Below are 21940 nucleotides of genomic sequence, written 5' to 3'. Positions count from 1 at the left end.
GACATTTTCCCGCCGAAACTCTAACACGTTCTAAAGCGAATACTGGAACAATATTTCTAACATAGAACACGGGTCAGAGACGGCCTAAAATAACACTGATGTTGGTTTGGTTGTTATTTTGTGATGTCATTAAACATGTTATAAAGGGTGTCAGCCTGATGGAACCGCCCCTTTTGAACGAACTGTATAAAATGATGGGTTAAGAATAAAAATATTAGACCAGAGAGACGTGGAGCTGCAGCTTACGTCCAAAGTGGTTCGAACTCTGAATCTCAACACGAGGTTGAGACGATAAAGTCACCACCCGGACAATCACTGGTACGGCTGATTAGCTGTCCTAAGTAAAGTCTCTAGAGAAGTGAACTTAAGTGTGACCATTCTACTACTCTTCTCAAACCACCATAGTACGCTACTCTCATCACCCCACTGGGAACCATCGACAGGGCTGGCTAGCCTATCTTCAAAGAAGCATCTTCCAGAGTGAATGGAAGTAGAATAAACTCTAGTTCTGTTCAGGACTACCCAAAAAGTCACTGGATACAGGACAATTGCAGAGGAGAACAACAGTAGAAGACGGGTGGGGACCCCTTTTGGAAAATCAGAGCCTTACAAGCGTGCAGCAAAAATGCCCAATTCCCTTTCCAAGGCGGCCTGGTTCTGACAGAAATACACAAAGAAAAAAGACATTTCACGTAAATACATTAATGATTTCTTACTCAAAGGGCGGCGGTTTGTGTGCAAAGTATATGATTACTGTGAGAGTAGTTTCTGAATGTACCAAAGTATTATGTCTCTGTCCCTCTCTCTCTCTCACCCTCTCCGTGTCTTTTGTAACAAGCAGCCATATTGTGTCAGTCCAGGAGGTTTGCAGATGCAGGAGGTTTCGATTATTCAGAATAACAATATGATACAAGGTTATGTTAAATACGTTGACTGTTTATGGATGTGATAGACCTTTAGAATTTAATTCAGGAGATGGTAGCTCTTTAAAGAACCGCTCTCGTGGTGCCCCAAATCCTAATGAGTTAATTGTTACATGATTAATGTAAACGGGTAACAATTAAAAATAGTTAGTTGATTAGATAATTAACAGTCTTCAGATTAATGAAAGTAAAGTCACGACAATGTTGTTACTCTATGAGCTGAGTTTACCGTACAAGCTCATTTTAATTTATATAAATATTGGTTAATACTACAGCAGTTGCTAGGAATATTTACATCATGTAAACTATAAGAGCCATTCAAAATGTAGGCTTATCTAAATTGACGATGCACGTATTGTAAAGAAGTATGTGGTCAAACGGATTAAAATGACTGCCTCCAGAAGGGATGAACATGAGCCAGCCAAATGACTCACAACCTGCCACAAATGAAGACATCCAATCAACATCACATCATTCTCTGCTGCCCAGGCAGCCCTTTAATTGGCTGCTGCTGACTGACCAGTCAGATTCTGTGGCTGGGGGTGACAATTTATTCTTGGCGCCAGTCAGTGCAGTACACCCCCGGCCAATACAGGACAGGCCCTAGTGCCACTGTGCCATAACCTGGCAAAGGCAGGGACATCATTACACTTGAGTGGGCCTGCAGGACACACAAGGCAAGGATCACCACCACCCAGAGCCACAAGTGGTCTGTGAAGGACGGAAGGGCAGAAACAGACTGGCCATAGGGCAGTTCAGGCAAATGCCAGATGGGCTGGTCCATATTTAGCCCAGTGGGCCCGTCTAGATTGTCGTTGCTTTGTCAGAATAATCATTATTTGTCTAATAATGGGGGCCTCGAGGAAAACAAACGGGCCGGTGTGGGCGCCTCGAGGAAAAATAGGAACCGGTGTGTTACAAATACCCAGGATGATTTCTGGTCCCAGTCCGTCCCTGTGGAATGGGATAATAGGACGGAGGGGTATAAGCCAGCTGTTAACAGGATGGTGTGTGTCTGTTTGGATGTTCACTAACCAGTCATTTCCAGCCAAGGGCAAAATTGGAATTTGGCAGTGCCTTGTAAATTAAATGGTTCATTCAATCACGTAGAACTGTGAGTCTAATGTTAAACTGTCTCTATGTTTTCCAGACTTCCAAAGGCGGCTAATGCTGGAATGGCCATTTATATATCGGTAAACCCTATTTATCCGGTGCAGTATGGTCGGTGAGTCTAACCCTTAAAGAACATCACAGACCAGCTAGCACAATTCCCTTACTGAAGTAACGACCATCCCATGTCAGACCCCACATCAAGGCATGTTACATACTGTAAGTCTGGAGGTGAGACAAAGAGGCAGCCAGTCAGTCTGATGTCCCCTCTGTATATTCCCGTAAAAGTCAGTCTGCTGTCTGCCTCCCTATTTCCCCTCAGAAACTGGGGTGGGCAGTGAAGGGTTTGAGGACTGGAAGAGGTGAGTGAAGAGTTCAACTTTATGATAGTAGACAACATAGGGTACAGTGGGGATTGAATTTCTCTATACAATTCTAATGGAAAAGCTACCAATTTCGGGGACAGTTTTGAAAGCCAGCATGTGGCAAGGCAATGCATTCTTAGATTTTCTGTCACATGCCAAGTTATGCCACATTGGACTTACCATTCCAAATTTTCCACCAAAAGTAATTCCCCCCCCCCCACATCTTCTCCTTGATTGTGACATTCCCAAATATTCCCAACACTCCTATTCCCAGTCTCAGAGGTCTCTCCACAGGGGCTCGCTGGCGCTCAAATGGCTGTTCATTACAGACTGAGACCTGAGGGGAAGCAATAGTCGGACCGTCAGAGACACAAAATTGCATGTCACATTAGATTAGCCCAACGGAACCTCTGGATTGGCTCAGGGGAAGACGGAATTATTTCAATTACATTATTCCCCAAAAGTCTTTAAGCGATACCAATACTGATAAAAACACATTAAGAGTGATTTGTGATTTTCTCGAGTTATTCCATCCAACAGTGTTAATTCATATGTGGGTTTCTTCTATAATGGAACGCTCAAGTATATTTAATCGGTGTCCCTTCCATGGGACGGTTGAGCTAATGTAGGCTAATGCAATTAGCATGAGGTTGTAAGTGAGGTTGTAAGAAAATTTCCCAGGACATGGACATATCTGATATTGGCAGAAAGCTTAAATGTATTGTTAATCTAACTGCACTGTCCAATTTACAGTAACTATTACAGTGAAATAATACCATGCTATTGTTTGAGGAGAGTGCACAACTTTGAACATGAAAAGTTATTAATAAACAAATTAGGCACATTTGGGCAATCTTGATACCATTTTTTTTTACAGAAATGCAATGGTTCATTGGATCAGTTTAACACGTTGCACATACACTGATGCCATCTAGTGGCCAAAATCTCAACTGCACCTGGGCTGGAATAATACATTATGGCCTTTCTCTTGCATTTCAAAGATGACTGTACAAAAAAATACAAAAGAACTGTTTTTTTTTCTTTTTATTCTCTTTTACCAGATCTATTGGGTTAAATTCTACTACATTCCTTTCACCTTTCCATAAATGGCAAAGTGTTTCCTTTCAAATGGTACCAAGGGGATAATCCTTAAGAGTTTTAAGCTGATGGAGGTAGGCTACATGGCCTATGCCCTCAGTCAATAAAAATCAGACACCCAATAAATACAGTATGAAATTATTATTTTTGCATCGTAATCCCCTTAAGGATGTTTTGCCAAATCAAAAACACAGGACATGGCAATCAAACTAAGCAGGCCTGTACTGAATAAAGGAAAGGAGACAATTCCATCCTCTCCCCTTCACAGTTCTGTAGAAATGTCCATTTGTTTTCCTTAACATGTGAGACAGACCTTTTATGCATCTTAGTAAGCCTGGACCAGGCTTAGTGTTGGTCATTTTTAAGGTGAATGACTTTCCTCTGTCACGGTTACACTTAAGTGGCCTAGTAGTTCATTATACTGAAATGTACTAAATGTGTCATTTGGGTGCATTGAAATAATGACAAATGTAAAATCTCAAAGGGTATGAGGGGTCCTATCCTGCAACTAACTATTCATACAGTGAGACAATATCTGTACCTGAACATGTATGTGTGTTTTGGATCTAAAATATACCGCACATTTAAAATCAGGACTAAAGCATCTTGTTCTAAGGATTTGAATGGTCTTGCATGTAACTTATTTGTTGGCTCTGCCAGAAAGCGGAATTATTTTTTTAAAACAGTTTGATAACGGTTTAATCACATTTCAGAACATTTTCCAATTGCACGTGGAGAATAGAGGCTAGTAACCTACTGAGGGTAACATTGCACATTCTGAAGGCAGGTCGCAGACCCTCCCGGGAGAGTGATTCGGAGGAGAGAGATAGGCTAGAGTGGGAGAGGATGAGGGAATCGTCATTCGAAGCGCGGAAAGCCTCTGAGCAGCAGCAGCCGCAGCCCTGTGAGCTTCGCTTCGTCCTCACGTTGTTCCACTTCTTATCTTAAAATTCTAACTGGTCTGTCCATGTAAAAAAAAAATACTGTAGCCAAGCTTACATTTTACTGCAAAAATACTTGGAAATAATCTCTACCTTTGCAAGCGCGTGTTTCTCTTTTGCTCGGACGGAATAAAGTGTCGACCATCGCTGACATTCGAACTAGAGAAAGATTTCGTTGTGTGGCTAAAACAACTCCGAGACAGCGTTTAACTAGGTAAGTAGGCTACAGGCAACTTTTCCTGTAAAATTGTTGTGGTAGGGCTAATGGGTTAAATTACATTTTGTTGGCTTCTGTAAGACCTTCATGCAATATCCTATTAATTATTATAATTGATCATTAGGGCCTATCTGGCTAAATGTTTGACAAGATCAGATATTTGCTCTTGAAGACTGCTGTCGTGTTTCACGCAAATTAGGGTTTGCATTTCATTTGAATAGCCTACTTTCCAAGATGTTTGTTGGGCATTCAGTTGTCCAACATCTTGCGCGGTTCTCAAATCTCTTCCTCGGGGACACCGAGCCGTTTCACAATTTGGTTGTAGCCCTGAACTAGCTCTGATTCGCCTCAAGGGCTTGCTGCTTAGTTGACACGTTTAATCAGGTGAGCTAGCTCTGAACAGATCAAATACATGGAACGGCAGGTTTTTCCTGAGGAGTTTTTTTGCGTGAAATATTTCCAACTTACCCTGGCGTGTTACGTCGAAATATATAATACATAAAATAAACGAAAATGACATAATTTCTTGAAAGGGGTCTGAGGGATGTTATAACACTTGTTGGAATGAGTATGCTAAGGGGTTCAAAATTCACCGGGAGCACAAGCCACGAATGCCGTTGACACGCGGGCTCCTTCATGGGATTGTGTTGCTTTTCGTTTAACAAAAGTTTAGAATTTTGCACATTCATACAGTAAAAATGTGAGTCTATCATAAACTAGGTTTCGAAGTAAACTTGGAGTCACGCGATGTCGCCGTGAAAGCATGCAGTTTATTAGGCTACAGGTGAAATAAATGATGATGAACTTCGCAGGGGGGTGAAAGTGCAGGATGATGCGCTTGATGTCTTTTCCAAATATGGAGGGTCTTATGCTGGTGACATGATCATCGATGCTTGGCTGCCGTTTGACAAATAAAACACATCTTGCTCTTTTGACCGTAAAAATCTAATCACGTAGGCCAGGGGTGTTTCAACTCTTACCCTACGAGGTCCGGAGTCTGCTGGTTTTCTGTTCTATCTGATAATGAATTGCACCCAGGTCTAAATCAGTCGCTGGTTAGAAGGGTACAATGAAAAAACGCAGTGGCACTGGCTTCGAGGTCCAGAGTTGAGTTTGAGGGATGTAGGGGTATCTGCGCGCTGTTGGCTAGAGCGCACATGCCAGTACCAGATCTGGCACACTCGCTATATAACGCACATTTTGTGGGTGAGAAAACCATCAGTATAATACAAAATTAGATGGAAACTAATTACACTTGTATTTTGGATTCTGTATATGGGAGTTTAACCGCAAAAGTTTTCTATGTGCACTATGTGATCACGCACAGCCTTTATCTGCAAAAAGTCAATTAGATGGAAGCACATCTCTGGTGGGAAAATGCGCATCTTGTTTTTATGCGGATTTTAGAATATTCGCATGAAAATCTGTCGCCAATTGGATAGAAACCTAGCTACTGTTCAATAAAAGTGGAGATTATCACTAACAAAACTCTCTCTTTCACAACTAAAGATAATTTTCAATTAAATAAAACTGCTGTTCAGATATTATTCTTTAGCCTACAAATTAGTTAATTTCAGAAACTTTAACATCGAAAAACATGAATTATTCGTTTCACAATCCTCTTGAACATCCGTACAATTAGATTTTAGAATGATCTTTTGTTAGACACCAATATTGGGATGATTTTATAACCTTTTATGCGGGCCACAACCGAAAACGAATTTCATCCCAAGATCAATCGATAAGTTGTAGTGTCAATCACATGGAAATGTAAGAGTATTAAAATATTTTCTATTGGATTCATATTTCATTAACTTGTCATAGAATATTAATTTGACAATAACTGCTGTTTCACATATAAATATCATAGAAAAAAAGGAAAATAAGTAATAAGCCACATTTTCCTATTTACTGTGATGATTATTATCATCTTTTTTTGATATTGGGCAGATTGCAGACATATACAGATTGATAGGCTATTAATAAGTCATAAACAAATACCCCGTAAACTACACCAACATTTCAAGATTTTATTTACATTATATTAATTATTACAATATGTTCTGCTATATTTCGTGTTTCTTTTTAAGCTTAACTCTTCATTTAATTAAATATATTCTCAGTTACAAATAACGAACACAGTTTCTCCAGTGCTATCAAAGTATTTCTTAACAGAATTGTCCAGATTTACAAAAAAAACATTTTGCACATGTTTTATTTTAACCTTATTATTCAGCATTTGCATTAGTTCATTGTGAGAGTCATCGTTCTCTTTTTGTCTTCCATATCTCTTTCTTAAATACCCTTCGTTCTTGACAATTGTATTTGGATAATCAATGCTCTTCTCTCCTTATATAGCCCTATGAGAATGGACTCACAGTGAAGTTATTCCACCTTGACTACATCATCTTCAAATCACACCAACACTCAGCCCCTCCCCCTGACCAGTCCCTCCCTCTATAGGACTAAGGGAGGCGTGGATTGGATGGACCTCCACCGGCCCTCCTTTAAGATGAACAGCTCCTCCTACCTGCCCAGTCCCCTGGCCTCCCCAGCCCTGATGGTGCTGGCCTCCACAGCCGAGGCTGGCCACGATTCCACCATCCCCTGCCAGGCCCCACGGCCTTTCGGGGTCCCCATCTCCGAGAAGGACCTCCACCTCCCCTTCCCCTCCGGCTCCTACACATTTGCCTCCATGTACCACCGCCAGGGGCCCGTCTCCAGCCATGGCACCTTCCCCGCCAGAGACTTCCCTGCCTCCCTGCTCCACCTCCACCCCCAGTTCCACCCCCCCAACCTGGACTGCTCATCTCTAGGGATGCTCAACCACAGCGGGGTAGGGGCCTTCAGACCCTTCTCCTCCCCGCCTGAGGAGAGGGAGGTCAGGGGTTATCAGTCAGCCTTCACCCCTGCTAAGAGGCTCAAGGGCTGCTATACCGACTCGGAAAGGAAGCAGTATGAGTTTGGAGGAGGGCGTATTCTCTCTGGTTCGCCGTGGTCGCTCAAAGCCGCTGAGGATTCTGGGAGGAAGTTGTTTGCGGTGTCTGGCCTGCTGTCAGACAGTGAGGCCTTGTCTAGTCCTGAGGACCGTAAGGAAGGCTGTGAGTATCGCCCTATTGTCATGTGTACTGCTCATCATAACACATTTATATGTTGTCATGTAAGAATTGTGCGCATTGCACTCTTTTAAAAATCCATGGTTTCAATACAATCGATCGAATGACAGTTATGGCCTGCATCTTGTCAGTGTATGTGTGTCTTTATGGAGTGTGCCCTTTTTACTCTTTGACAATCTTAACCAAAGTTTTTTTCCTGGTTGTGCAAAGTATGTGACACTTGGTGGAAAACAGCCCCTAGTCCATGTTTCTGGTCATTGGTCACAAAATGAACATTAGTACCTACACTGAATATAGTTTTTTGCCATTCTGGTTGAACACAGACACAAGTATGTAGAGATGACAAAGGAGGGGAAGTTTGAGCAAGCGACACCCTGTCAGAGATAACGAGGTGACAGAGAGCGAGAGACGCTCAGCTCCACAAACGACACCCTTAGCTCAATATGGCCACCCACGCCATGATGAGCCATCTGATTTGTTGACAAATAAGGAGGAGAGGTGTCAGTCAGAGCGGCAGGGCGAGAGCCACTCCTTATTATGCTAGAGGATAATTGCCCGACAGTGCGGGGGCACCACAGCGTTCGCCTCCCCTCGCCTCCACCTCCAAAGAGCGGGAAGGAAGGTAGACACGCCACCACAAAGCATGATGGGAAATCAAACCCCCTCACGGCCATCAAGGTGGCGCCTGACGTTGAAATCCCCCGTAGAGAGAGGACCCACAATCCTTAGTAGATCAGAGGAGGGCCATGTTGAAAATAATGACAATGAGTGAGGAGAGAGAGTGTGAGAGTGTGAGAGAGAGAGGGAGAGATGGGGGAAGGATGGAGGGAGGATGGAGCGGGGAAGAGGGGTGATATCCCCCCGTATCACCTTAAAGAAACGTTTCATCCCACACATCAAGGCCTGGCGCCTGGATGAGTTGTCTTGAGAAACGTTTGGGTGTGTGTGTGTGTGTGACTCTGAGAAAACTTATTGTTTTTGACAACATGCTGCTGGTTGAATAACAGGGACAGGGTGGATGCTGACTGGGAGACAGAGCAGCAGGAATCCCAATAATGAAGCCCCAAATAAGGACAGGATAGGAAAGATGCCAAACAGGTGTGTGTGCGCGCATGCGTGGCTGTGTGTGTGCATGCATGTGTGTACGCTTGCACCCGTGTGTGTGTGTTCCTAAGTTAGTGTTGTAACAATTGTGTGCTATAGCTTGCAAAATAAACAAACGTGACTCTTGGTGACAACCAATGTTCCCTCAATTTTTTTTAGCAAATTCCAGGTCTGCTGAGCGCAAACTTGAACGTTGTGAAAATTCTATGCAACTTCTGGCGAGCGTGTACTGTGAACACTGAACCCGTTCCTGTAGGTTCATGCTCTACAACATTCGCAGAGTACGACCCTGCCTCACGCAGGAAGCGGCGCAGGTCCTAATCCAGGCACTTGTCATCTCCCGTCTGGATTACTGCAACTCGCTGTTGGCTGGGCTCCCTGCCTGTGCCATTAAACCCCTACAACTCATCCAGAACGCCGCAGCCCGTCTGGTGTTCAACTTTCCCAAGTTCTCTCACGTCACCCCGCTCCTCCGCTCTCTCCACTGGCTTCCAGTTGAAGCTCGCATCCGCTACAAGACCATGGTGCTTGCCTACGGAGCTGTGAGGGGAACGGCACCTCCGTACCTTCAGGCTCTGATCAGGCCCTACACCCAAACAAGGGCACTGCGTTCATCCACCTCTGGCCTGCTCGCCTCCCTACCTCTGAGGAAGTACAGTTCCCGCTCAGCCCAGTCAAAACTGTTCGCTGCTCTGGCACCCCAATGGTGGAACAAACTCCCTCACGACGCCAGGTCAGCGGAGTCAATCACCACCTTCCGGAGACACCTGAAACCCCACCTCTTTAAGGAATACCTAGGATAGGATAAAGTAATCCTTCTAACCCCCCCCCCCCCCTTAAAAGAGTTAGATGCACTATTGTAAAGTGGTTGTTCCACTGGATATCATAAGGTGAATGCACCAATTTGTAAGTCGCTCTGGATAAGAGCGTCTGCTAAATGACTTAAATGTAAATGTAAAAACACTGAGGCTGTACCTGCTTTAATTTACAGTTATAACAGTGGCCAAGTAGGCTTCTGTGGCTATTTGATCATAACATAGGCCTATCAGAGTGGCCTACCATAGAAAAACTATGGCGAAAATGCATCCCATAACCTTTTAACATGGAAATAAGTGTTCTATCATTCAGCCTACAGTAGCAGCCGATGTGTGGTGTTCAATGTAGGACTACATTCCATGAGACTTTTGAAGAAAACACGCAGGGCATTGACATTAACCTGTTTATCTACTTGTCCTCCAGACAAGGAGGTGACTGAAAATATTGTGTTGTTTGATGCAAGAAACCACTTTACAAAAAACGATTTATTATTATTCCCATACCATTATTACAAAGACTCAGACAAATGCCCTCTGTCTATTGGCTACTTAGCTTATTCAAGCCTGTCTCAAAATACAACACTGCCCCTTTAAGACAGAAAAAAATATGTTTTTCGAAGATGGCTAGAAATGCACATGTTTTGTGCACTTGTAAGAAGCAGCCACTCCCTCATTGCTGACTAGAAATTAGCTATACCTGGGCTCACTTACTAGCAAAGAACATGAACAAGTGTACACACCTGGCTACATGCAGCTCTCACTTTGATCTCAAAACAAGCGCATCTACTCATGACTGCTCATGCTGTAAACACAGTCCAGTTCAAAGTGAATGGCACAGATCCATATATGGCAATGGTCTATTTGAATACTGCAGCTCTGAGTGGTTATGGCGCACAGGTCTGTGTAGAGTATGGGCCTGAGTCGAGCCTGTTAATGCAATAGAATCCTACTCCAATGTGTTCTGCCTACAAGAAAATGTATTGTATAGTTTGTTTTGTTTCGGTATGTTGCATTAAAAGTGGCTAGTATTGCGTTGATTCATTCACAATTCGCACAGTAAAGGGAAACGTTGATAGTGTTAACTATAGCGGACACTAGAAAGTCGTGCTTCTTTGTGCGGGCTGATATTTCTTCTGTGCGGCAGTCTCGGGGGAGCTGCGCGCCCATGCACAGCTTATAGGGAACATTGGTGACAACATAAAGCAGATTTTTCCAACATTAGGACTGTTTTCCTCAAGAAAGTAAGTCTACTTCATGTTTTGTTTCCCTTCCTTCCTTACGTCCTAGTATCGCGATACTGGTATCATGACAAACCTAGTTTAAATTACCTCCAAACATAGAGGATCATTTGATTAAAGTACAGAGATGGACAGGGGCAGAATAGGGTTCCCCAACCCATAGTGGGTACTATGCAGCTCAAATCAGTTTGGGGAAAATTAATTCTGATTGATGGAAGCAGCTTTTCCTGCTTTATCCAATTTTATCGAAGCTCAGGCAAACTAAGGGCTTTAATGCAATTGAACTCCCAGGACTTTTCGAAAGGCTGACGTTTGGTTCCTCTTGACTGACTAACAGGCAGCCACTTCAGGTCTTATGTGTTAAGCTTCAAATCTTCGGGGATGGAACTCTTTGGTTGCTATGTAGACCACCTGGCCCGTACATGACAATACATGACACAATACAGTACATGAACATAACGTAGCCGACATATGGAAATGTGTGACCGTATGCATCACAATGAACACAGAAAACACACAAAAAAGCAGCACATTTGTTCACAGGCATTCTTTATATACAGGTATCTCTCTCTGTTCTATCCGCTTCTATGCGCTTAGAGATTCATTCATTCGCGTACACTCTCCAGTGGATGTCTACCTACAGTATCTCACTGTGAATGGGGATATTTGGTGTGAGTGTATCAGTTTAAAACGGTTCTACCTGCTTTGGCCAGACAGGCTTAATGTGGCAATCCTTACTGGGTTCGCCTGTTGTCTTCTGTATCGTCGTGTTGCTCGTTGACGTCTCCTCTAGTATCCAAACCACAACATTACCCTAGGGGCCATATGTATCAACCGTCTCAGAGTGTAATTTAGGATCACTTTTTAGATAACAACGGATGACTACATGGATGGGGGGGGGGCTGATCCAAGATCAGAAGCTGAGATACATACGGCCCCAGACGTTCTCTGTTTCATCTGAAGATGTTCAGACGAGCAGTGGGATGTGACAGCTGTTCAAACAGCCTCTCTCTTTCAAAGGGCAGATGTCTCCAGCGAGGCGAATCATGCTTATTTTCCTCAGGGAGATGTTTCAAACTTGAGCTGTAACTAACGGGGTACGAGGACAGAAGTGGGAACAGAGGAAGAGAATGACAAAACACCACGTCCTACCGCAGCGTTCAAGACCCAGACAGACAGTGTTGATCTTCCCGTGATTCCCTGCGTCGTTATCACACAGTGTGGTGGCGAGCTTCAGTTACTGTAAGGGAGAGTTCGGATAACTGGACGCAGCTGGAGCGTCTAGCTATAAGAATAGTAAACGTGAGCATGTGAGAAAAGCAGTTGGTAGAATAATTATGCCATCAGAGAAAGGAGCAGGTGTGTGTGTGTGTGTGTGTGTGTGTGTGTGTGTGTCTGTGTCTGAGCATGTTTGTGTGTGCGTCTATGCGTGTGTATGGGTGCGTGTGTGAGAGACTACATCTTGGGAATAGAGAGTGGAGCAGATAGATGTGTATGCATGAGCATCGAGCGGTTCCTGTTGATCTCCTCCCCTGGGTTGTCAGCTAGATGTAAACTGTGTCTTACAGGAGGCTTCACTCAATACACCCTCAGCTGGACAGCTGCACTGGATAACATGCCTCCCAGTTATTGAATGAGGACCCACAGCTTTGATAAGAGGCAGTCTACCTTGCACCCACACCACACACACTGTATGAACACACTCAGCGCGCACACACACACACACACACACACACACACACACACACACACACACACACACACACACACACACACACACACACACACACACACACACATATAGGTGATAGACAAGTGCGCACGCACGCATGCACAAGCACGCACGCATACACACACGCACGCACACACACACACACACACACACGCACGCACACACACACACACACACACACACACACACACACACACACACACACACACACACACACACACACACACACACACACACACACACACACACACACACACACACACACACACACACACACACACACATAGGTGATAGACAAGTGCGCACGCAAGCACGCACGCATACACACACACACACACACACACACACACACACACACACACACACACACACACACACACACACACACACACACACACACACACAACATATGGAAACTGTGTCTGGAACCAACTAAACCCATAAAGCATCACATGAGAAGTAATCCCTGTGCCAAGTTGAAATCTGTGTCCCAAAAACCTTATTCCCTACAAAGTGCATTACTTTGGGAGGCCTATGAGAATAGGGTGTCATTTAGGAAGTAGCCTACGATTAATCTATGGGATATTGATTCTGTACAGGCAGGTTGGTGTTACCTTGAATCCCGTCACAGGCTTGTATAACATACCGTAAACGACTCTTGAACACTGAACACATCTGGTGAATCCAGCCCTGGAGTGCAATGCTCAAATGTTTGCCCACTCCCATTCTGTTAACTTCCTTGGGCCTCGCTTCCCCATCAGTGGAGGATTTAGCAGCTCTCTCCAGTTATTCCAGTTATCCCATAGAATAATAACTCATTCCCTCAACAGCAGATTCCACCACCCATCCTGATAAGGAAGGCTTCCCACCATATCTGTGTCGAATTCAAGAAACTGGGAGCAGGGCGCGTTAATCCGAGATTCCGTCAAGCTGCTGAGTTCCCGAGTCACGGTTTGAGTTTGTGGTTGTACTGTACATCTGCTACAGTGGTCTTCCCTCTCCTTGCCACACACAGCAAGGGGGGGGGGGGGGGGGTCATTAAAATAAGAAAGAGAGAGAATAACCCATCCAAAAATCCCCTAATCTAAAGGTTCTAATGGTACGATCCATTTGACAGCTGTGTTACCATAGATGAAGAGAATGTCTGAGCCTGGATCTTCACTGCTGCTCTGTGTTGACCGTGTGGGCTGATTTCAGACACATAAGAGAATAAATATTTTTAATGTAATGACGACTGTGTTTGATGTTCAAGGGCCGTGGTTGACTATGTTTGACTGTTGCCCTCCTGTTGTGGCAGTAGTTGGTTCTTCTAATGTACTCTTAAGTTGACGAGCTTTCATCTTCGCAGGGGATGGGGACCTCTGTTATTCTATTTTTTTTACCTTAATCTTTTCTGGACAGGAGAGGCAGTTTGTGGAAGTTATCCATCCACGGCACCCACACACAGCACATTGATACAGTGCCGTTGGAAAGTTTTCAGACCCTTTGACTTTTTCCATATTTTGTTACGTTACAGCCTTATTCTAAAACGACAAGGCAAAAAGAGATTTTTTGAAATGTTTGCCATTGTATTAAAAATAAAAAACATAAATACCTTATTTACATAAGTATTCGGACCCTTTGCTATGAGACTCGAAATTGAGCTCAGGTGCATCCTTTCTCCATTTATCATCCTTGAGATGTTTTTAAAACTTGATTGGAGTCCACCTGTGATAAATTCAAATGATTGGACATGATTTGGAAAGGCACACACCTGTCTTTATGAGATCCTACAGTTGACAGTGCACGTCAGAGCAAGAAACCAACCCATGAGGTTGAAGGAATTGTCCGTAGAGCTCCGAGACAGGATAGTGTCGAGGCACAGATCTGGGGAAGGGTACCAAAACATGTCAGCAGCACTGAAGATCCCCAAGAACACAGTGGCCTCCATCATTCTTCAATGGAAAAAATTCGTAACCACCAAGACTCTTCCTAGAGCTGGCTGCCAGACTGAGCAATCGGGGGAGAAGGGCCTTGGTCAGTAAAAGGCACATAATAACCCACTTGGAGTTTGCCAAAAGGCACCTAAAAACTCTCAGACCATGAGAAACAAGATTCTTTGGTCTGCTGAAACCAAGATTGAACTATTTGCCCTGAATGCCAAGCGTCACGTCTGGAGGAAACCTGGCACCATCCCTACGGTGAAGCATGGTGGTGGCAGCATCATGCGGTGGGGATGTTTTTCAGCAGCAGGGACTGGGAGACTAGTCAGGATCGAGGCAAAGATGAACGGAGCAAAGTACAGAGAGATCCTTGATGAAAACCTGCTCCAGAGTGCTCAGGACCTCAGACTGGGGCGAAGGTTCACCTTTCAACTGGACAACGACCCTAAGCACACTGCCAAGACAACGCAGTGGCTTCGGTACAGGTTTCTGAATGTCCTTGAGTGGCCCAGCCAGAGCCCGTACTTGAACCTGATTGAACATCTTTGGAGAGACCTGAAAACAGCTGTGCAGCAACGCTCCCCATCCAACCTGACAGAGCATGAGAGGATCTGCAGAGAAGAACGGGATAATCTTCCCAAATACAAGTGTGACAAGTGTCATGTCGAAGAAGACTCAAGGCTGTAATCTCTGCCAAAGGTGCTTCAACAAAGTACTGAGTCTGAATACTTATGTAAATGTGATATTTCCGTTCTTTATTTTTTTATAAATTAGCAAAAATTTGTAACCACCTGCTTTTTCTTTGTCATTTATGGTGTGTAAATTGATTTTAGAATAAGGCTGTAACCTAACAAAATGTGGAAAAAGTCTGGATACTGTCCGAATGCACTGTATATCACAAGAGGATAAACCCCCATCCCAAACAATCCTTAAAGGGGCAGTGCAGTCAAAAAAGTTACACAGATAATGTGAACATTTTGATAATGCCCTATTGTGTAAGAGCTGTTTAAAAAAAATACCTGGAATTTAAACCTGTTCAGGTGGGATGGCGTTTTGTGATGTCATGGCCCAGATCATGACATCACAATCTGATCAGATTATTGTGAACAATAACCAGTCATCTTTTATTTGCATATGTATCCTCCTACTTTAAAGAGGTAGTCTCTAGAGCAGGGGTCGCAGCCAACCTATATAGCTCGCCAAACAATTCTGAAAGTACATTCAATTTTCACGTGTTCCACTGCAAACTGTCATAAACAAATCTCAAAAGTATTAGACACCGCAAACTCCTAGCTACTATCTAATCAATACAACATTGATATTATCCAACCCCTGGTTAGCCACTATTGGCTTAAAAAGCCAAACCTAAAACAATATCTGCCAATTAATTTCCAGCAATATTTACCCTGTGTGGTGCGCGTGTTTGTCTATCACAACGTGTGTAACCAATTGGTGTGATAACCGTCTTGTGGGTTGACAGAAATACTTTCCCCCAAACCTTCTCAAATAAATATTAACTGCAAAGTAGGCTTACCTGACAGAAGTACAGTTCCAGTCAAAAGTTTGGACACAACTACTCATTCAATGGGTTTTCTTTATTTTTACTATTTTATACATAGTAGAATAATAGTGAACACATCAAAAATATGAAATAACACTAATGTACAAAAATGTATTAACCAAAAAAGTGTTAAACAAATTAAAATGTATTTATACTTCAAATTCTTCAAAGTAGCCACCCTTTGCCTTGATGACAGCTTTGCACACTCTTGGCATTCTCTCAACCAGCTTCACCTGGAATTCTTTCCCAGCAGTCTTGAAGGAGTTCTCACATATGCTGAGCACTTGTTGAGTGCTTTTCCTTCACTCTGCGGTCCAACTGATCCCAAACCATCTCAAATGGGTTGAGGTCAGGTGATTGTGGAGGTCAGGTCATATGATGCAGCACTCCATCGCTCTCCTTGTTCAAAAATTCCTTACACAGCCTGGAGGTGTGTTTTGGGTCATTGTCCTGTTGAAAAACAAGTGATAGTCCCAAGAAGCACAAACAAGATGGGATGGTGTATCGCTGCAGAATGCTTTGGTAGCCATGCTGGTTAATTGTACCTTGAATTCTAAATAAATCACTGACAGTGTCACCAGAAAAGCACCCCCATAACATCACACCTCCTCCTCCATGCTTCACGGTGGGAACCACACTTGCGGAGATCATCCGTTCACCTACTCTGTGTCTCACAAAGACACAGCGGTTGGAACAAAAAATCTCAAATTTGGACTCATCAGACCAAAGGACAGATTTCCACCGGTCTAATGTCCATTGCTCTTGTTTCTTGGCCCAAGCAAGTCTCTTCTTCTTATTGGTGTCCTTTAGTAGTGGTTTCTTTGCAGCAATCCGACCATGAAGGCCTGATTCACGCAGTCTCCTCTGAACAGTTGATGTTGAGATGTGTCTGTTACTTGAACTCTGTGACGCATTTATTTGGGCTGCAATCTGAGATGCAGTTAACTCTAATGAACTTATCCTCTGCAGCAGAGGTAACTCTGGGTCTTCCTTTCGTGTGGCGGTCCTCATGAGAGCCAGTTTCATCATTGATGGTTTTTGTGACTGCACTTGAAGAAACTTTCAAAGTTCTTGAAATTTTCAGAAATGACTGACCTCCATGTCTTAAAGTGATGATGGACTGTCGTTTCTCTTTGCTTATTTGGACTGTTCTTGCCATTATATGGACTTTTACCAAATAGGGCTATCTTCTGTGTAGGGCCTTGTCACAACACAACTGATTGGCTCAAACTCATTAAGAAGGTTGGTTACTATGTGATTCCATATGTGTTAGTTCATAGTTTTGATGTCTTCAATATTATTCTACAATGTAGAAAATAGTAAAAATAAAGAAAAACTCTTGAATGAGTAGGTTTGTCCAAACGTTTGACTGGTACAGTATATCACGAGTAAGTATATCATTTGTGTCTATCATTTGCAAACTTTGCCATGAAATGAGCAGCAGCAGTACAGAACCATCGCTAGACTGGCACATTAGATGGCACATTCCTCACTCGCTAGATGTGAAATTAAAGGGCCACACATGCAATTAAGTGGGAATTACACTAAAAAATGAAACAGTTCGTTTTCTTCCAGTCCTAGATAAACATGGTTGTGTGATGTGCTTTCAGGATTGAAATGGACTCCGAACATCCAACTTCATTGTTTTTCTACGAACAATTGTAACTTTGAGAGTGAAAAACAAAACAAAATCTAAAGCCAGGAAAAATTTAACTGAGAACATCATTTTGGAAAATAGACAGGGGGGGCCCCCCTTCGAGTTGTGTATTAAACATTATTTTACCAGTTATATTGGCAGAACATAGTGCCCTACTTTCTCTTGCACACTAACATTAAGGAACTTGGAAAGAGTTGTGGGGAAGAGTTTCATGGGAGAAGAGAAGAATGGGCCGATTGAATGGCTAGAAAAACATTTGTAGCTCTCCACATTTCATTTTTGATAAAGTATCTCTCACGCTCGAAAAGGTTGGAGACCCCTGCTCTAGAGTCTATACCAGATCCTATCCGCCAATCAGGGCTGTGTATGTAAATATCTTTACATTTGTATCAATGCGCCCACACGATCAGACTTTCTATATCAATGGCAAAAGGAGGCTCAGGGAAATAAATGAAAAAATATATATATTTGGAGTTATTTTTATGAAATGAACACACACAGTGATTTCTTAGACATATAGTGATGATTTAAAAATACAAATAAAAAGACTACATGGGGACTTTTAGACTTATTCCAACCCAATGTATGCCCTAAACGGCATCATAGTTCTAGTCACCCACTCCAGTCTATAGTCCCGGGTAAACTTCACTGTACTGTTATCTACACTGAGTGTACAAAACATTAGGAACACCTTCCTAATGTTAAGTTGCACCCTTTTTCCCTCAGAACAGCCTCAATTCGCCGGGACATGGACCCTTTTGACTCCGATGGTTCCCACAATTGTTTCAAGTTGGCTGAATGTCCTTTGGGTGATGGGCCATTCTTGATACACACGGAATCTGTTGAGCGTGAAAAACAGATCGGTGCGCCTGGCACCTACTACCATACCCCGTTCAAAGGCACTTAAATCTTTTGTCTTGCCCATTCACCCTCTGAATGGCACACATACACAATCCATGTCTCCATTGAATCAAGGCATAAAAATCCTTCTTTAACCTGCTTTCTCCCCTTCATCTACACTGATTGAAGTGGATTTAACAGGTGACATCAATAAGGGATCATAGCTTTCAGTTTGGATTCACCTGGTCAGTCTATGTAATCGAAAGAGCAGGTGTTCTTAATGTTTTGTACATTCAGTGTATAGTGCACATATCTTCATCCACTCACCATACACACCCGTTCAGTGTATAGGGACAAGGGGGGGTTGTCTGCCAGTGACATGGAATCCATATGTTCTCATTCTCCAGGTCTAAAAAGGAGCCCAGTTACAATGTGTCAGTCAGCCCAGCGCCCCCACAGCTCCATGGCATGGGGCGAGACTGGAGTTATAGGTCTGGCAGTGGATTTTTACAGTAGCATGGGGAGAGAGAGAGGGTAACTCTGAGTCCTAAATGGCACCATATTCCCAATGTAGTGCACTATGTAGGGAAGAGGGTGCCTTTCGGGACTCTTCCAGGGTAACACTGTATGATGCTGGGAGGGCGTCCCTATCACAGTGGTCATTGGTGAGGACTGACGACACCTGTTTGGCTGCTCAGTGAACAATCTTTTTACAGCTGTATTAACTACCATTTGTCTGGAAACTTTTGTCTTCCTTTTATCTTTCTGCATTCCCCTCATGTTGTCACAAATAATCATTCGACAGTTGAACAGGATGTGGGAGGAGAGAGAGCGAGAGAGAGAGAGAGAAAGAGAAAGAGAGAGACAGAGCTAAGTAAATAAATAAAAGAGAGCGAAAGCGAGAATGATAACGAGAACGATAGAGAGAGAGAGAGAGAGAGAGAGAGAGAGAGAGAGAGAGAGAGAGAGAGAGAGAGAGAGAGAGAGAGAGAGAGAGAGAGAGAGAGAGAGAGAGAGAGAGAGAAGGAGAGAGCGGGTCTCATTATGAGAGCGGACCAGGGGTCGTTAAATCAACAGTCTGCTTTAACAGAGCTTCCGTCTCCCTGCACCTGATCGACTTGCTGCATCATGTGATTCCGAACGCTTCTCTCTCTGATGTCACTTCAAAGACCCATGGAGGAAGAGGTAGTGGGAGAGGGGGAAACCCAGTGGGGAGGAGGAGATGAAGGGTGGAGGGGGCGTTGGGTGGGTGGCTATAGGGAAGGCTTCACTCTTAGAAAAAAAAGGTGCTAAGTAGAACCATATAGGGTTCTTCGGTTTGTCCACAGGGGAACCCGTTTTTGGTGCTAGGTAAAACCCTTTGCAGATGGTTCTTCATAGAACCCCCTGTTAATGGTTCTACCTAAAGCCCTTTATAAATGCTTCTACAAATAACAATTTTTTCCTAGAAGCCCTCTATGAACGGTTCCACCAGCCTTATTAGCCTTTAAAATGTAACTATTGTTAACGACACATAACATATATCCCAAGGCCTTTCTTTGAGGGCTTTCAAAGTGATGTAATTCCTATTGGAATCCAGCCAGAGTGAGGATATCCAACAATTGTAACTAACAGATTGGATTAGTTTTGAAATATGTATGTTATTTATCTTGTGTATAGCATAAGGTTGATCAACCAATCAATGCACAAAAATACAGATCTTGAAACAAACAATTCTGAAAATCAACCTGCAGTAGAGCATGCTGGGAAATATAATAACTGTCACGTTCCTGACCTATTTCTGTTAGTTTGTTGTATGTGTTAGTTGGTCAGGACGTGAGTTTGGGTGGGCATTCTATGTTGTCTGTTTCTATGTTGGTTTAAGGGTTGCCTGGTATGGCTCTCAATTAGAGGCAGGTGTTTGGCGTTCCTCTAATTGAGAGTCATATTTAGGTAGGTTGTTTCACAGTGTTCGTTGTGGGTGGTTGTCTCCTGTTTCAGTGTTTGTCGCACCATACGGGACTGTTCGGTATGTTTGTACATCGTCATTTTTGTGTAGTCTATTTTTCCCTGTTCGTGCGTTCTTCGTGTTTTATTGTAAGTTCGTATGTCTAGGTTTGTCTACACATTCGTTTTGTTATTTTGTTAGTTTATGCAAGTCTAGTTCGTTTTCTGTCTTAGTTGTTTAGTCGTGTCTTCATTTAATAAAGAGAAGATGGCTTATTTTCCACATGCTGCGCCTTGGTTCAATCACTACTCCTCCTCTTCGGTTGAAGAGGAGGAGGACTACCGTAACAGAACCACCCACCAATCCAGAACCAAGCAGCATAAGTTCGAGCAGTGGAACACGCAACAGGAGAGGCTTAATTATTTGGAGAAATGGGAGAAAGAGGAATGGACTTGGGAGGAAGTCCTAGACGGTAAAGGACCCTGGGCACAGCCAGTGGAGTGTCGCCGCCCCAAAGCGGAGCTGGAGGCAGCGAAAGCGGAGAGGCGGCACTATGAGGCGCTTGCAAGGCAGAGTGGCTGGAAACCCGAGAGGCTCACCCAAAAATTTCTTGGGGGGGGCTAAAGGGGGGTGTGGCGAAGCCGGGTTGGATACCTGAGCCAACTCCCCGGGCTTACCGTGGAGTAAGAGGGCGTCGTACTGGTCAGACACCGTGTTATGCGGTAAAGCGCACAGTGTCCCCAGTACGCGTGCTTAGCCCAGTGCGGGCTATTCCACCTTGCCGCACTGGGAGGGCTAGGTTGGGCATCGAGCCGGATGCCATGAAACCGGCCCAACGTATCTGGCCTCCAGTACGTCTCCTCGGGCCGGTGTACATGGCACCAGCCTTACAGGTGGTGTCCCCGGTTCGCCTGCATAGCCCAGTGCGGGCTATTCCACCTCGCCGCACTGGTAGGGCTAAGGGGACCATTCAACCTGGTAAGGTTGGAAAGGCTCGGTGCTCAAGAGCACGTGTCCTCCTTCACGGTCCGGCATATCCGGCGCCACCTTCCCGCCCCAGCCCAGTACCACCAGTGCCTACACCACGCACCAGGCTTCCAGGGCGTTTCCAGAGCCCTGTTCCTCCTCCACGCACTCTTCCTATGGTGCGTGTATCCAGTTCGGTGCCTCCAGTTCCGGCAACACGCACTAAGCCTCCTGTGCGTCTCCTGAGTCCTGTACACACTGTTACTTCTCCCCGTACTAGTCCTGATGTGCGTGCACTCAGCCCGGTGCCTCCAGTGCCGGTACCACGCACCAGGCACAGAGTACGCTTTGAGAGTCCAGTGTGCCCTGTCCCTGCTCCCCGCACTAGGCTTGAAGTGCGTGTCTCCA

The 21940-nt window shown here is 44.1% G+C and overlaps 1 protein-coding gene across 1 annotated transcript in view; it reads left to right on the top strand.

Annotated features, from left to right (window-relative positions):
- The first annotated feature begins 4376 nt into the window (after positions 1-4376).
- Positions 4377-21940, top strand: part of LOC139540730 (E3 ubiquitin-protein ligase RNF220-like) — a 51984-nt gene continuing 34420 nt past the window's right edge. Inside the window, exons 1-2 of the mRNA XM_071344647.1 lie at positions 4377-4651; positions 7013-7755. Of these exons, the coding sequence (XP_071200748.1) occupies positions 7140-7755 (616 nt within the window). The 5' untranslated portion in view covers positions 4377-4651; positions 7013-7139. The remainder of the gene's footprint in view (positions 4652-7012; positions 7756-21940) is intronic.

The sequence above is a fragment of the Salvelinus alpinus genome, chromosome 16 (genome assembly GCF_045679555.1).
Source record: "Salvelinus alpinus chromosome 16, SLU_Salpinus.1, whole genome shotgun sequence".
Lineage (NCBI taxonomy): Eukaryota > Metazoa > Chordata > Actinopteri > Salmoniformes > Salmonidae > Salvelinus > Salvelinus alpinus.
This window is presented reverse-complemented; position numbering and strand designations above follow the sequence as displayed.